General features: G+C 37.4%; 1 protein-coding gene across 3 annotated transcripts in view; it reads right to left on the bottom strand.

Moving 5' to 3' along the window:
- Positions 1-4,301: 4,301 nt before the first annotated feature.
- Positions 4,302-17,179, bottom strand: part of Glcci1 (glucocorticoid induced 1) — a 70,836-nt gene continuing 57,958 nt past the window's right edge. For all 3 annotated transcript variants that reach the window (XM_050162300.1, XM_050162301.1, XM_050162302.1), the window contains exons 7-8: positions 8,381-8,501; positions 4,302-7,129 (exon numbers count right to left, since the gene is read on the bottom strand). In XM_050162300.1, the coding sequence (XP_050018257.1) occupies positions 6,784-7,129; positions 8,381-8,501 (467 nt within the window). In that variant the 3' untranslated portion in view covers positions 4,302-6,783. The remainder of the gene's footprint in view (positions 7,130-8,380; positions 8,502-17,179) is intronic.

The following is a 17,179-nucleotide window of genomic DNA, read 5'->3' as shown; positions in this document are numbered from 1 at the left end:
ACCGGTTTACAGAAGGAGCATGGACTAGTTTAAAACTGTGGGCAAGAAAGGCCAAGAATACCGTACGCAAGCTTAATAAACCATTCCGGTGGGAATTTGGAAGACCAGAGTGCCTAAGAGAAAGGCAGATAGTAGAGGCCAGCTCAGGAGGTTTTAGAGGCAAAGAAGAATTCCAGAGAGAACTGAGCTATGGGCCACACATGCTACGTTATGTATAGCAAAAGAATCAGTCAATATTCTGCCAATATCCTGAAATTTTTAGTTGGGATGAGTTAAAAAATGATAAACTAGGTTGTCTGGAAGAGCATATTTCAAGATAGTGTGTCACTCAGTAGGGAATGTGGTATGGTTGGTGCCTACTGCTCTTAGATCTACAGTGAGAGAAGACACGCAAGCTCGCGCTCACACATACACACACAGACGTGAGACCACAGGTTTAAAGACGTAGGCATGGTAGGTGGGGTGAAAGCAACTATATTTGTTAGAGAAGTTAGTGTTATTAAAGAGAAGCATTGGACTCATAAACCACTTTATTCTTTTTTTTTCATCAACATACAAATGTTGTCACCTTTGGAAAACACAGGTCAACCACAGCACTGGTTGAGACCACAGACGGCAGTCCCAGTGTAGCAAACGACTCCTGTCATTCCACTCTATTCATCAAGATGGACATAAGAGTTTTAAATTATTCATTTTTATGTGCATGGATTATTATCTGCATATATATTTGTGCACCATGGGCATGCCTGGTGCTCACTCAGGCTTAGAGAGGGCATCGGATCCACTGGAACTAAAGTTACAGATGGCTGTGTGCTGTCATTTGCTGAGAACCAAATTTAGGTTCTCTGGAAGAGCGAGTATCCAGTCAGTGCTCTTAACCACAGAGCCATCTCTCCAGCCCCAGACAGATAGAAGGTTTAAAAACACAGCTTTTGCTGAAAATCCAACCCTACTTAAAGACCCTGGTGTAGTTCTTGATCCTATTGCCTCTGCAATTATGTAGGAAAAGATGAATTTTCAGGCAATTTGGGGACATTTTCAAAGTATTATAATTATACCATCAATTTTTTTTTTCATTCTTTCCCCAGAGTCACCAGAAAACCAGGAATATCTAATGAGGATACTTCATTGATCCCATCAATGTCAAGTGTGAGCAAGCTCGAGAAGGGATTGGAGCCATCCCTCCAGCCCTTTACCTCCCTGTTTTAAATGCCCAGTCTTCCAATTCTTTATGAAGCTGCTACTCTAAGGAAGATCTCTTTGCCCACTGTCAGATATTATGAGCTGTATGGTGTAATTTTTGTTCTGAGAAAGGATTTGGCTACCTAAGCCCAGACAGCATCTTCTGTTCATCTAAGCAAATTTGCTGGCTACGAAGTCCACTCCAGAATTGGTTCTCTTCCTTTTAGGGTCCATTTGTGCCAACACTACCCCAGGCTATCAGCCTCATTCTTACTTGCCGGCTATAATCAGGTAAATTGCTCCTGTCCATTTTCATTTACAAAAAATAGGCTGCAGGATAGACTTGGCCCACAGTAGAGCTGGCCAGCCATCAGCATCTCCATCTCGTTAGTAGACAGAATGGTTTTTAAGGGCATTGTGTCTCAGAAAAGTACAAGAAAAGCGTGTCTGGGAGAGGGGACATACATGCGAGCACCTGGATCCAATCTATCTCTTTACTGCTGCAGTCTTTCCCCATGTTCACTTAGCTGAGGAAGCCAGGTGACTTCTTTAAGAGAGCTCATGGGGATATGTGCTTGGCAATTTTATGTACTTTCTGAAAGACGGGAGTTTCTGATGGCCATCATGATATCTTACTTAGAAGTACACCTTAGGTTATAGGGCTGTGCCCCCATGGGCATGTCTTCAATAATCCAGGCTTTCACTGACCGTCTGGCCATGTGGCCAGGTCACTGACCAGTGATGCGGAATCAGTAAAAACCAGAACATATGGCTCTTTATCACCTCTTATTAGCATATAACTCATGTCCAGCGGGTTAATTAGTTCCTGTCTTTTAACCAAGTGGCATCTTTACAAATAGCATGTTGTCTACTTACCTAGGAACTATCGATCATCCACATACCAAGTAGCTCAAAGTCAGCCAGAACTGTTTGAGCCTCTACGGTGTCAACTGAATCCACATCCTAGTTGTAAGAGATGCTCCCTGACCCCCCCCCCCCCCGTTCCTATCTCTTCTTTGCTCTCGGGGGGGGGGGACATGGTTTTGTACAGACCACCCACATTCTTTAGTATGAAAACAACCCCTTGTATGATGTAAGTGACTTCTATTCACTTTCCAGGCTGCTTGCTCGCTTACAGGTCATCAATTTTGTTTTTGTAAATTACCAAATAAATATCCAAGTCCCTGTCAGGGCTTATGCTTCCTGCTGCAACGACTTCACCTTACCCTGGACTGCAGGGAAACCACAGACAATATACAATGAGTATAACTGCATCAGCAAATTTCTGTTTGCACAAAGAGGCTGCAGACTGGCTCTCCCACAGGCAGTAGTAGTTTGCTAACGCCTGGCCTGTGTCCACTGGAAGGTCTGGCATACTCGCTGCTTTGCTCAGTCCTTAGCGGGATCTTACTCCAGGCTGTCATCTCCTGTCATTACATCTTCATCTCCAAACTTGGGGTTGAGAAAAAGAAGTCAAACCCGAGATTTATACAGACGAAATAGCAGGGTATGCAGAAGTGGAGATTTCCCTTGTCTTGAGCATACAGAGACCAGCTGACTGGACACGGGGGCAAGATGGTATTTTTTATTGTATTTAATCACTGAGGCTGAGATAAGCTACAAGTCTGAGAACAGGCACAGGGTTGGGAAGTCAGACCAGCATTAAGATTTTGAATGAAGGTATAAACTAAGGAATTCTTTTTCCAAATGAGGCTGCAGGCTCACGTGTCCAACGAACCAAGAGTGAAGTGTATGGGTGAATGGATACAAGAGTTCTGAGTATTAGAGATAGGAGAGGCAGGTGAGACCTCCCACAGAGCAGGGGATACATAGAGAAAACGAACTTCAAACTAGGTGGCACCTTTCAGTGTGGGATGGGAGGTGACAGGAGGGCTAACCACCTAACTCAAAACTACAGCTGTGCCGGGCGGTGGTGGCGCACGCCTTTAATCCCAGCACTCGGGAGGCAGAGGCAGGCGGATCTCTGTGAGTTCGAGGCCAGCCTGGTCTAGAAGAGCTAGTGCCAGGACAGGAACCAAAAAGCTACGGAGAAACCCTGTCTTGGAAAAAAAAAAAAAACCTACAGCTGTTTTAGGTAGATATTGTTGGAATACCTACATTCCTATGCTCAATTTCTCTACCTTGTGTCCAAAGTTTGGTTTATTTCTTATGATTCCTTATATTAGGCTTATTATATGATTAAATTAAGCATGAAGATGAAATTGTCACTTTCCTTCACACTCAGTTGCAATTAAAATTTAAAAACTCTTAGAATAATTTCCTGTATGGAAATATATACCCTTGTAGACTGATAATAAATCTCACTCTCAAAAACTTTTATATTTTGTTTTTCTTAAACAAAAATGTCGATAAAGCAACCATGCTCAATTTAAATGTCACATTTTATCTAATTCTGTCATGTTTTAGAAATGAACAATCCAGCTGAGCGGTGATTGCGCACGCCTTTAATCCCAGCACTCGAGAGGCAGGCAGGTCTCTATGAATTTGAGGCCTGGTCTACAAGAGCTAGTTCTAGGACAGGCTCTAAAAGCTACAGAGAAACCCTGTCTCCAAAAAAAAAAAAAGAAAAGAAAAAGAAAAAGGAACAATCTTCTGGAAAAATTGTTCTCCACAAAGCACCAACATGCTTGGCTATTTGAATAATCGTATATTCCTTAGTAAACATGTTTCCTTTTTGTCCTGCAGAGGTTTTTTCCTTTTTATTCTGAACCTAGTAAGAGTAGAAGAAACTGTTATTATGGTTTTGTAGGATCTATACGACTTCCTTCGAGGTGATCTCATTGAATTTAAACTCATTCCCTATAAACTGCCAGCACAGGAATAAACAGAACAGTGATTTCTCTATTGGAAATGCTCACAGCTGGAAGCGGCACAGAGATTAGGACTCTAAGACATCCAACTTGTTACCTTGGATGGAAAATGTACAAACTAAATGTCAAGAAGAAACCAAGCAGGAGAAATCTGATCCAGTTAGAAGCCTCGCAGCTCTAGATATACAGAAACTCATTGAGCACCAATGCTGCCTGCCATTATCCAGGGCAGAATTCACCTTCACTGAAGAATGTGCCAACAGTCTTTTTAAAAAATATGTAAACTCGTCCAGTTTTACTAATAACTTTATTTAAATAAGACACAGGAACTTCTATACTGAAAAAAATACAAAACAGAAGCCACACATTTCTTGTGTAAAGCCATATTATATAACTTGAATACTGTTCAGCGCAGTGGCTAAAATTAAACAACTATATACAAAATTTAAACAGTTTCCGACAAGTTTCTACAGCTGGATGTAGGATACATTTGAGCTCACCAACTTCTGTGGAATTTACAATGCAAAGCATAAGCTTTAACACATTTGGTTCAAAACTTTAATATATGCTAAAAACAAATGTACAACACAATATTTAGTTTCTCATGAGAAAAATAAAAGCACATCACTATAAATATCGTACATAGATTTCATCACCAAAAAGCATATTCAGTCCATCTTTCTGAAATTGATAATGATACTGTTGCATCTTAAGACAAAAGCAGAGTATACGATCAAAACATCATGTAATGCTAAACCAGATAGCAGAAGTTAAATGGAGCTCATATTTATCTTACTGAACTAGTAATTTTCTCCCTTTAACCATAATCTACAAAATATAGTATTTTCATCAAGGCCTGAGATTATTAGGGTTAAAGGTGTCTGCTGCTGAAAAGATTGTTTTAAAAGGTTCCCCTGTGAAAATGGCAAAAGTAAACTGAGTCCTTCTCCATGACAGTCTCCTAGAATATAACACTGACTATAGGAGCCGGAACGCACCTTCAGGAGAGAATATTACTGCAAACTTTGGTGGAAAGGAGAGAACTGGGTTGACAACACAACACACAGAATACACGCATACACACACAGCATTTCGTAAAAATTAAAATGGTGTCACTTTATCAGCTCATCCTTCTCCAAACTCCTTAGAAGAATCAAAGAAAACCTCAGGAATGATCTAAGGAAACTGGAACATCCCTTTAACAGTAGGCAACTTGTTCCCAAATTCTAAAAACAAAACAAACAACAACAAACTGTGCCATCCATTTTAGGTGGAGATGAGAGAACTCTAGGCTCTCACTGAAAGCAAAGGAATACAATACAAACGCTTCCCTTTGCTTTCGTGTAAGCTCTGTGTACAGACCAACAGTGTCTCAAAGTCAGACCCTCCAATTAACCAGACAGGGATCTCTAGGGCTCTCTCACACTTCCTGGACAACTTCTGTCAAGTCTGCAAGTTCAAGGCTATTCGCTTGGGGTTATGTTCTACTCCACACATTCTAAGTCTTAACAAAATTATTCATGATAGTGTTATCTGAGGCTTAAATGAGACAGCTTTAAGCTATTGCTCTTGCAAGTCAACAAGAAGTCTGCTTGCTTATGGTGCCTTGGTTCTGAACACACTCATACTCTCTACATGAATGAAACTCATTTCCCAAATGCTTGAGGAAAACAGTAACCAAAATGTCTCACTTTTTAACCAGCAAATTAGAATTTCCTAAAGTGAAGCTAAACATAAATATGTCTTTAGATAAAAATAGTAGCAATTATGACCTTGATGGCCAATATAAACAAAAATCCGTCATTATTTATACCTGCAAAACTTCACTTGCTTTGAAATCAAACCCAGCCATTCTTTTATTTAAATTTCATCACACAATATGGAATGTTTACATACAGTCTACTACTGAAGCTTTATTTGCAATATTGTAACAGTCATTAACTGAGCAACACCTTAACTTTTTTTAAAAAAAAGCCACATTTACACATGTTGAAACAGTGAATGCAACAGTTGTTCTATTGGTAACCCCACGACAAAAAAACCATGTCATACACCACAGATTTGCTGGTTCTCACGTTCCCCATGTCCAGGATTACCATCACCTAGGGCTGAATGCACTTCTTTTTCTAATGTGGAATGGAATGAAGAAGGGAAATGCATAAGATAAGGAAAGGCAAAAGAGTGATGTTCCCTCTTTAGCTTTGCAGCTGTGAAATATTTAATATCCCAATGTGACATACATTCCAAGTTACCTGAGTTTAGACTTCAACTGAAGTACCTGAAGCTAGGCCATAGGGTGGGCACTGTGCAACTGTTGTGGCCATTTTTTTGCATTGTATGTATTATAGAAGTTAGAAACAAACACCTGGATCAATTGTAAACATAATCCTGAAGTACAGTATTTTCCATAGGACAAAACACAGCAAGACATTTTCTACTTAGACAGGCAACTTTTTGAAATAGAGCTTATTCATACTGAAATTTTGGAACAAAACACAGAACACAGTACTAATCTGTCAGACATACTATGAAATGCATAGTCTCCACTTAAATGCTGAATGACACACACATTTTGCAAGCATTACTGCTTTCCACAAAAACTGCTGAATAGGAGGAGTGGGTCCCTGCCAAGATCAGTGTAAGAGCTATTTTATGACGCTAAGTATTTTGCTGTTGGTGGTGTTCAGAAAGTTTGTCACTCCATGCAGATAGATGTCTGAGATCTCATTCCCACACCATGGAACACGGGTGGAGGCCAGCTCCCCCTGCATTAGATCATCACATAGTTCTGAGTGGAGATGTGTTCTTCTGCCTGCAGATCTTGTAGGAGCTGCTGCTGCTGAGATGGCTGCTGGACAGAGGGCTCCAGGGAGTCTACTGTGCTGGTGTCATCAGAAAGAGACGTGAAGGAAACCCGGGAAGAGAGCTGCTCTACTGTTAGTGTTGCCAGAGCTGAGCTCTGGCCAGAATTAGGAGAGTTCTTGAGCATCAGGTCTGAGGCAGGTAGGAGAGGGCCTAGAAGTTTTACAGGACAGAAAGCTGATCCGGTTGGGATGAAATTAACCTTGTTTTTGTCAGGACATGAAAATAGAGGGGCCGAGATAGGCTGACGAGACCTAAAACCATAAAACAACATTAGTTTGGGATCACTATAAAATTAATTACTCTGTGGATAAGTTGAAGTTCTCTAACAGCTAGAATGTGAATGACAGGGATGGGTTATATACACACAGAGGGGAAACATCTTCCATAGCACAGGTCAGCTGGGAGACTAGCCACGTATAGGCATTGAAATGACATTTAAAGAAAAAACAACTTTCAAAAGGGCCAAGCAAACTTTTAGAGATCTTTAGTTGTTTCCAATCACTGTGGAGGATAAAAGAAATTATACACTGTTCCTGAATATTATACATATTTATGATCAACTTTACTGTTAGGAAGTATAAAAGGGTGCTATTTATCATTTATTTGGTAATAAAAAACTTATTCAACTTTTTCTGGATCTTCAGATAAACATATGGAAAAAAAAAGTTTTCAGTTGTCTATCAGCCAAAAGAAGAAAGTCCATGTCCCCAGCCCCATTCCTCTAAGCCAACAACTAACTCCTGTGTAGGCTCTGTTCCCTTCTTGGCTGCAAGAAGAGCAGACTGCATTGGTCCCTACTGGGACATACACCAAGAGCTACATAGTCATCTTCTGAGTATTTCTAGAAGCCCCAAGTTTTCAACATGAACCTCTTTTTTTTTTTCTAATTTAATTTCTGACTTCTTCATATTGAAAATTTAAAATAAAAAGGGACAGAAAACATGAATTCAAGAGTAAACATGCTAAATAAATCTATAAAGAAAACCACTGTCCCTTCGATTTGAAGAATCGGAGACCATCTGTAAGATGCTGGTGCATGGACAATAACCTTTCTCCTAAATGTATTTCTGTCAGCCAGCTAAACCAACAGTTTTTTACAGAAAATTTCTTAAAATTTTTTAAAAAAAATTACTTTTAAAAAAAAATGAAAGAAGAGAGAAAAACAGTATAGCGAGAATGGAAAGAGAAAGAGGAGAAGGAAAGAAAACGGGAAGGAAAGAGAAATGGAGTTGGGAGGAAGAAGAGAGGGGAGGAAGGAGCAGCAGAGAGAGAAGAGAAAGGAAGGCATTTCAGCAGCAAGGGTGAATTCCTAAGCTTCCCGTACTAATTTACACATGTCTAGCAATCCTCCAATCCTCATCGTAGGATCTTCTGTCTATTCAGTTCTCTTTTCTTAATTTGCTTCTGAAACAAACATCAGCTGGACAGAGTAGTTGATTCATCTGTAATCAACATCTCAATAAAAGCTTCAGTTCCCAGCTGACAGAAAAGACATTACTTACGCCATTTCCTCAAAGACCTTCACTCGCTCACATCCCTCTGGGGGCTCTCGTTTGAACATGTAGCTGTTGTTTGGTTTGGGAGATGAAGCATACTTGGGTAACGGTGAGCTACTCCCACTGTCTGTAAATTTAAAGCAGTTATATTAACTAGGAGTTGAAAGAGCTTTTAAATTAAACTTGATTTCTGAACAGCCCTATTTCGTTTACTACAAAGCCAGCCTTTTGTCACTGCAAGGGTATTTCTAACAGCCTTGTGTAGTACATTTAAAAAAAAAACTTAAATGTAACAGTAACCTGCCATACCACAGAATATAAAAGGATGACATTTTAGCCCTGAAAACTTCAAGAAAATCATAGCTGTAATCTGAAAAAAATATTGTACATGAATGCAATAATATGCATTAGTCATACAAAAATTATAGGATTTATAACAATGGAGGTGATTCTCTATATGATATCTCATTGTCCAACCAATTAAATATTTTTATATGTGAATATTTTTTATCACAAAAGTTTGTAACAAATGATTCATTTAAAACACCAGGAATAATAAGCTTGTAGGGCAAAACAAGTGTGCAACCTGTCTTCCATCTACCCATAATAATGTTTAAAAAGATAATTTACCCATAATTTTGCCTTTAAAAGCTCTGTTTCAGTACAGCTTGCATTTTAGCCACTAACGACACGAAAAATCCAAAAATATCTCTACCAAACATGTTTTCCTCATTTTTTTAACCCACAACAAAATGGTCTATTCATGAAAAGCTATAAAACCTATGTACGACTTCTCCTTTTCCTATCTGGCAAAAGTGTTTGGAAATCCAAGTCCACTAAGATGTGTCATTATCTTTGTAAGATGCCAAGTTGTAAATTCAGTCACAGACCTGTTTAATATACTGACTCTATTACCTAACTTCTGACTTAATGAAAGCCAGTGCTCACTGTTCAATACTAAGTACACAATCAAGTGGTATGTATCATTTCCACGTATTTTGAAAAATGGAAATAACAATAAATTACATGACTTGCTTTAGTTTATGGTATAGAAAACTGTCCAGCACTCAAAACAGAGTAACAAGGTACATAACACATGCTTAGAAATCTGCACACTAACATTTTATTTTGTGATGTTTCAAAAGTCAGTCTTAGGAATGCAGATCGTAAACACATTTGAAAGTGGCTGTCTCCCTGGCTGGCCATTACTTTGAAACAGCAAGACTACACATTTCTACAAAAACTACAAAAGCACATAGTTTATTACTATTAAACATATTCTTACAGAATATGCATAGAATAACTTCTTAGAAGGAATCAAATCATAGAATGACATTTAGTTTTTTTTTTTATTAACTATTCAGACTTAATCATTTTCTTAGACTCAACATTTACCTGTTTCTTACTTAGACACAGAAGAGAGGGTGAAAACGACCTCTTGGTAGGTTGATGTAATGGACTCAGAAGCCTGAGTCTTAGTGCTGTCTGGGAGTAACGTTCATCTATTCATACTGGTCAACTACTAAGCTGGTGTGAATAAGGCCGTAGACTACCCTCTCAACTTCAATCTCACCTCACTAGTCAATAACACATGAGGTCAAGAAGACAAGGGGGTGAACACGGATGGCATGGAATGCCCATGGAGGTTTACTCATCGGCACAGCACAGCCCATCAGGAAGTGGCATCTACTAAAGCAATGACTTCGATATCTTTAACAAGTCTTTCATGCCATTAGTTGGGGTGTGAATACATAGCAATCAATGGTCCACCCTATTATCACGGAAGAAATGCCATGTTGGCCACAATTACATATTCGAGCCTATTACACAGTTTCTCTTTATAAGCACTTACTATAATTTCAAAAAAAAGTTGAAACTAGTCATGAACTAGATAACCTGAAAATGGATACAGTTTTTTCTGCCGCAATTTAAAATAATTATTTGTCTTTAAAGTTTTATTTTTCCTTTAATTTCAGAGGTAGTAAGTGGGCTTTTGTTTTAACGTATCCACTTAAACATCCTTATTCTTTTCTGGAGGGAGGGTTAATGCTAAAAACAAACACAAATGTGTTCAATGATTTAAATCCTTTTGCTTTTTCAATAAAAACCATCTGGCTATAAGGGAGTATTTACAGCTTATATTTAGTAATCTGAAAAGACAGTGTAAAAGAACTACAAACAAATATTTGGGAAATCTGGACAATTTCTATCAAGTTATCATATAGTTTGATTGCTTATCTTATTGTGATAGATCCTATTTATGTACACACTATACTAATATCAAATTCAAGTAACTTCCCAAATATTTTCAAGTAAATTAAGACTTGGAAAAGTTCCAAATTATTATAATTTAGAATTATATATAGAAAAAATATTCATTAAACCATGTGTGTTTATAACTAATTATCTTTCAGAAATGACATTTAATATTTTATACACTATACTGTATGACCCACAATCCCAGGATAGATGTAATTTGCATATATGATTGTTGAGTCATATATGTAAATAGGTACATAAATTCTTTTTTTGTTTGTTTTTGTTTGCTTGGTTTTGGAGGGTGGGATAAATACAGGTAGGTATATTCTTTGTTATGGGTTCTACTGTAGCCTTAAGACTGTACATATATTTCGTCACTATTAGATAATCAAATAAATTAAGTTTTAAGCAAACAATAATAAATTATGGTGCTTTATTTTGTGAGGTGCTAGGAGTTGAATGTGGTATCACACACATGCTAGATAAGTGTTCTACCGCTGAGAATATTCCTAGTCAAAGCGGTGATTCTTAACCCTAGTTTACAATAGACCCTGTAGAAGCATTTTTAAATTCCAAAGTTCAAATCTCATCTCTCAAAGGAACCTGGCTTTTTTTTTATTCTCCCCTTTGAAAATGCTTCTAAGCGTATCTGAAATAAAAGCAAATCTGAGAAATGAGTGTTAAGAGAGTTAAGAATTCTAGTCTGCAATCAAAATACCTGACTTCTACCTGTGCCTACTTAACATAACCCCCATAGTATTGGTTCATCTCTGGCTTTTGATCCATAAAACAGGAATAACTATTGAAGCACTGTTATTTTAAAATATAATGTAAAAGGACTCAGGCATAACTAAAACACAGAAAGCTCTCAAGAACACTGGCAGTAACAAATTCCTATCCTCCAAATTTTACGCAAGTAAACCATTTGAAACTATTTCACTCTTCGTTCTCTCTCAGGCAGAGAAGAATGCAGTAAATGTTTTAAGTAGATTGACCCACACTAATGCTATTTAGTTACATAAAGATAACATCCCATTTCTTGCAAGAAAGCAAGGTTATCTTTGGTATGAATTTAGGTGTGTGTGTGTGTGTGTGTGTGTGTGTGTGTGTGTTTCCAAGTGCACCTGAGTGCATCGTCCAAGGACGCCAGAGGAAAACCTGAGGTTGTGTGTAGAGCCAGAGTAGATGAGCTACCTTCCGGAGGTCCTGAGTTCAATTCCCAGCAACCACATGGTAGCTCACAACCATCTGTAATGAGATCTGGTGCCCTCTTCTGGCTTGCAGGCAGAGTAGATGAGCTGGCCAGTGATGCTCAAGGACCTACCAACCTGTCTCTACCTCCCCAGTGCTAAGATGACAAACATACATGACTGTGCTAGGGTTTTCTTTTGTTTTGTTTTGCTTGTTCTTTATGGGTTCTGGGATCAAACTCAGGTGCTCATGTTTGCATGGCAAGTGCTTTATAGATTGAGTCATCTCCACTATCCTGGTAATCTTTGGAATACCAGATTCTCCAGGAATGCAACTCTCTAGTGTCAACTTTGGCAGCTATGACAGCAACAACTTGACTGGGAGATCTAATCTAACATCTTAAAATTAAAACTAATGCCTAAACCATTGAGATCCTTCAGATTACTTTGAAAAAGAAATTATTTTGAGGATGTATCTAGCAGCAACTAACCAAAAATATGAATATAATTCTTATTCTTTCCCAAGTAGGTAGTTCACTGGGAAAATGAATATAGTATGAACACTATATTCAATGATATATTAAGAATATAATAAAATGGCATAAAACTTAGCCTAGTGAGTTATGTTAGAAATATGACTAAAATAAAATGGATCTATACAGAATTACTAATTTGATGTTAAAATTACTTATTTTGCTCAGGAAATTGAGTTAGCAAATAGAGTATGGATGATGGACAAAGGAGATTAGGGAAACCATACAATTATGTACCATTTTTGGCAATTAGCCTTAAGAAACGGGTAATATAATTAATTGTATCAAAGGGTCCGCACCTTCTGGTAACTCAAAAACTAAACTGGGAAGGAGAGCTTACAACAGTCCCTTTGAGATAACCATTAAATTTCAATAGCACATACACTTTAGTTGGGATGAATATATAAATTACTCATGTGTGTATTTTTGTGTGTGTATGTGTGTGTGTGTATATATATGTATATATATGATTAATTCACAAAAGGAGAAAATATGACTTCACTACCTTTTGCTACTTATATTTTTGAACATTACTTCAGGTCTGATTATGTTTTGAATAAAATATCTAACAACCATTGTGAATGTTTGCCTCATTAGTTAAATGCTTGTCATATGTAGGTACAGTACTTTAAACGCTAACCACTTATTCTTTGGGCATACCCCAAAAGGATACACATTTCTAGATTCAACTATAGAGGGCTCTTGTTTTGTGTACTCACAATAAGTAGACTGCCTTTACTACAACATAACCTAACATGATTCAGTTCCTGACATGTCACTCGAAAATAGTAGTTGAAGATGAACACAAATCCTATGATAGAATATAGTCTTCAAATCAATCTATGAACTAAAATCATACTTTTATTAGCTTAAATCTTAATAGTGAAACTAAGTATAAATCATAGATTAGAAAATATTTTGTATTTTGAAAATTAATTTAAGAATTTTGGGAAATTTTTGCAATATAACCTTTATTTTTACAGCCTCAGGTTTTAAAATGATTTTTAAAAAAATCCAGAAGGAACATGAACAAGGAAGTCAGGACCACGAGGGGTGCACTCACCCACTGTGACAGTGGAACTGGTTTATTGGGAGCTCACCAAGGCCAGCTGGACTGTGACTGAAAAAGCATGGGATAAAACCAGACTCTCTGACACATGGTGGACAATGAGGGCTGCTGAGAAGCCAAGGACAATGGCACCGGGTTTTGACCCTACTGCATGAACCGGCTTTGTGGGAGCCTAGCCTGTTTGGATGCTCACCCTCCTGGACCTGGATGGAGTGAGGAGGACCTTGGACTGCCCACAGGGCAGGGAACCCTGACTGCTCTTTGGACTGGAGAGGGAGGGGGAGAGGAGTGGAGGGAGGGGGAGAAGAATGGGAGGAGGGAGAGGGAAATGGGAGGCTGGGAGAAGGCAGAAATTTTTTTCAACAACAACAACAAAAATCCAGAAGAACCAGTTTGCAAAAAACTCAAATGTTCATATTTTAAACTATGTATGTGTATATGAAGAATGCTCGAACTCATACTAAAAATGTCAATACAACTTTAAATATTCATTTTACCATTTACTTTGTGTGAAACAGAAGACAAAGCAATATACTGTTAATATCTTGATGAAACTTTAGACAATAAACTCCAATTCTCTTTTTAAAAAAATTCTTACTAAACAAAATGACACAAACATCATTAGGCAGAAACCCACACGGAAACATTACCTTCACGTTAGGCTGACCTTACAGCCCTTCCTCTGCACCATTCACAACTTTTCTAACGTTGGCAACCATTTCCCACATCCCCACACTGGAACTTGGCTATCTTACTCATGTCCTTATATCCCTTTGTCTAAAATACATAATCAGCCACCAAAACTATCTGCGAACATACAAGAAGAATGTACTGGAAAGTTTTTTCAGTTACTTCCTATCATTAAAACAAGTAAACTTTGTTAACTTATTTGTGGAATAAATAATAACATTTAAGGATATAGATTCAAAATAGCTAAAAACAGTGTGTGATACGTTTGGAAAGTGCAGGGTTAGACAATTAAACCGCATACTTGCTTGGCCTTCTGGACTGTAGTACCTCCATCTGAGCTATGGTTCTTCAAAATTAAGCTAGTCATGTCCTCTATGTGACATGCCCACAAGATTCCTCCTGGCCCTTGAATGTTCTTGGGAACATCATTAAGACTTCTTGTAATATCTAGGTTTTCTATCTCTTGGTTCTTATTTTCTCCTCTCCGTCATTCACACATATCCAATTTCTTACAGTTCTCTACACACCTGGCCCTTGCAGAGATGGATGTTACATGAAGCCCATTCTTTCTGCAAAGGCCATAAGATACAGCATGAAATCTCTCTAAAAGATCATTATTGGCATCTAGACCATTAAGAAGTTAGGAAAGCTACCAATTTCTATACGTCTCAAATTAGGAAGCCTGCAATAACAAGCCCACATAATCATAGGAATATGGCATATAGTAAATAACAAAAGTATAATCACCTAACCACATTTAATCATAACAATCTTATGAGGAAACTGAGATACCTAGAGGCTGAGTAACTTGTCCATGGGCCCATAATTAGTACATGGCAAGGCAAGGTTCCAATTGATTACCCCAAAGTCAGAGTTCATTACCTAAGCTTTCTGCTTCACTAAATCTTGATCTACTCAGTCTGTGTTTTCATTAGACATATGAGGAGGTGACAAAATGATCAAGTTCCTTCCTAACACTTTGCTTCTCTAATGAAAGGATTACAGCTCAGGCAACCGTTGTGGGTCGGCCTTCTGCTAGGAGATGGAATAAACAGCAGCCTGTAGGAGCCCATCTTTCTCAGAGGATGACAAAAGATGATATGGAAACACCTGACAGATTCATTTTTTTCTCTACCCCTATTGATAACCTATAATTTTTTCTTCAGTCGTGATTAAAATTTACCAATTATCAACAGAGTATTTAATATAAGGGAATGATGACACATGTCTTAGAAAAGCTACTACCTTTAATTTCATTAAGAAATGTGGACTTTATGGCTTTTAATCCCTTCACCAAAGTGCCTGTGACTAAGTTTGTCTACTTGTTTTTTCTCCTTTAAAAGTACCACACTCTTCTCAACTGTGTGGTGGTGGTGCACAAGCAGGCGGATCTCTGTAAGTTTGAGGCCAACCTGGTCTACAAGAGCTAGTTCCAGGAGAGACTCCAAAGCTACAGAGAAACCATGTCTCAAAAAAACCAAATAAATAAATAAACAAACAAACAAATAAATAAATAATAAAAATAAAACAGTATCACACCCTATGGACATTTAAAGAAGCACAACATATAATTTAATAACTCAAAGAAAATGACACCAGTATTTTCAATATAGTAATAAAGATACTACGTTTTTAATATGGACATATTATAAAGAAAGTTAGTATAAGAAGATTTTAGAAAATCCCTATTAGTTAACACCATACCTGGCAGGTATGACTGAATTTGGTAAGAACAACACAACGAACAAGACTAGGTTAACCATTGGTGCTTAAACTTACATGTTAGTAAACAGGTAACAAGACGAAATAAAATACATATGAAACTTTCGTTTGCTTATATTCTAGACTGAACCATAACAGATACAACTGAGTTATACTTACTAAGTAGTTTTGAACTATGAGTAAGATAACTATTTATAGCTGTTACATTATCTGTTATTGGTATGATTGTAAAAATTGTATAAAGATAAGAATATGGCAATTTCAGGTTCTTATTAAATGCTTCCAGATATTGCTAATGTGTGCAATGTTTCATGTGATCTTGAAAAAGAAGACTGGGGAAAGACCTTAGTGACATAATTCTACAACAGGGCAGTTCTGACTTGTCATATAAAGTTCTATGTTGGAATAGTATTTTCAATCTATGCATTTACCATTAAGAAGTTCTTCTAAAACAACAGGGCAGTTTTAACATGTAATATAAAGTCCTTTGTAGAAAGTGTTTTAAACTCTAGTTTTACCACTAAGAAGTTCAAACAAACAAACAAAAAACTTTTTATATATTTGTTCAATGAATTTAAAGGTAAGGTGGTTAAAACACATATTCAACATTTGTTTCCATACTATCAACCACAAAAAAGTCATAAATTTGAGCAGATTAGGCTATGTAAGAAGGAAGAGAGCTAAGGCAAAGGTGTGAAAGACAAAAAGTGAAGTAGAACCCTAGAGAAAAATACAAATATGGTTAAGAAATATGAATAAGAAAGTGTCCAAACACGTTATTTTAACAGACTTCTTAGTATCAGCTCTAGACACTAAAGAGACAAGCTAACATTTTTTATTTGTTTTCTGGAGAAGAAAGATTGCTTACACTTAAAACTTACAGTTTAGTAATAATAATATTTGAGTCAAATTACAGTGTGAGTTAAATGGGCTTATATACCCTAGCTTAGGAAACTCCATCCACATAGTGTATTTCTTTCAAGAAAAATATAGCTTCAACCACAAGTAATCAACTTATGGACTCTTGGAATATAACTCTTTGTAGCTGGCCTCAATAAAATGGTTCCATTTATTTCATAATTATAACAATCACTGTTTCTACAATATCTTGCAAAATTGCAGAACTTTCTAAAAACTGCCTAAATAACTTGTGCCAAAGATTCATGACAAACAGCAGGCTGAAGTCTAGGTTTTATGGTTTGCCCAGCACTAGTCTGGCTACCATCAAGGAACATTGGCAGAGCTGCTAAAAAGCTAATATTTTGACGCTGCCATCTGTACTATATATTTTTTCCCTTGCAACTTGGACATGATGATGTAGAAGGACTTGGGCCAATTCTTT

Source organism: Alexandromys fortis, unplaced genomic scaffold, assembly GCF_014885135.2.
Source record: "Alexandromys fortis isolate MF-2015 unplaced genomic scaffold, M_Fortis_MF-2015_v1.1 scaffold_110, whole genome shotgun sequence".
In the NCBI taxonomy this organism is placed as follows: domain Eukaryota; kingdom Metazoa; phylum Chordata; class Mammalia; order Rodentia; family Cricetidae; genus Alexandromys; species Alexandromys fortis.
This window is presented reverse-complemented; position numbering and strand designations above follow the sequence as displayed.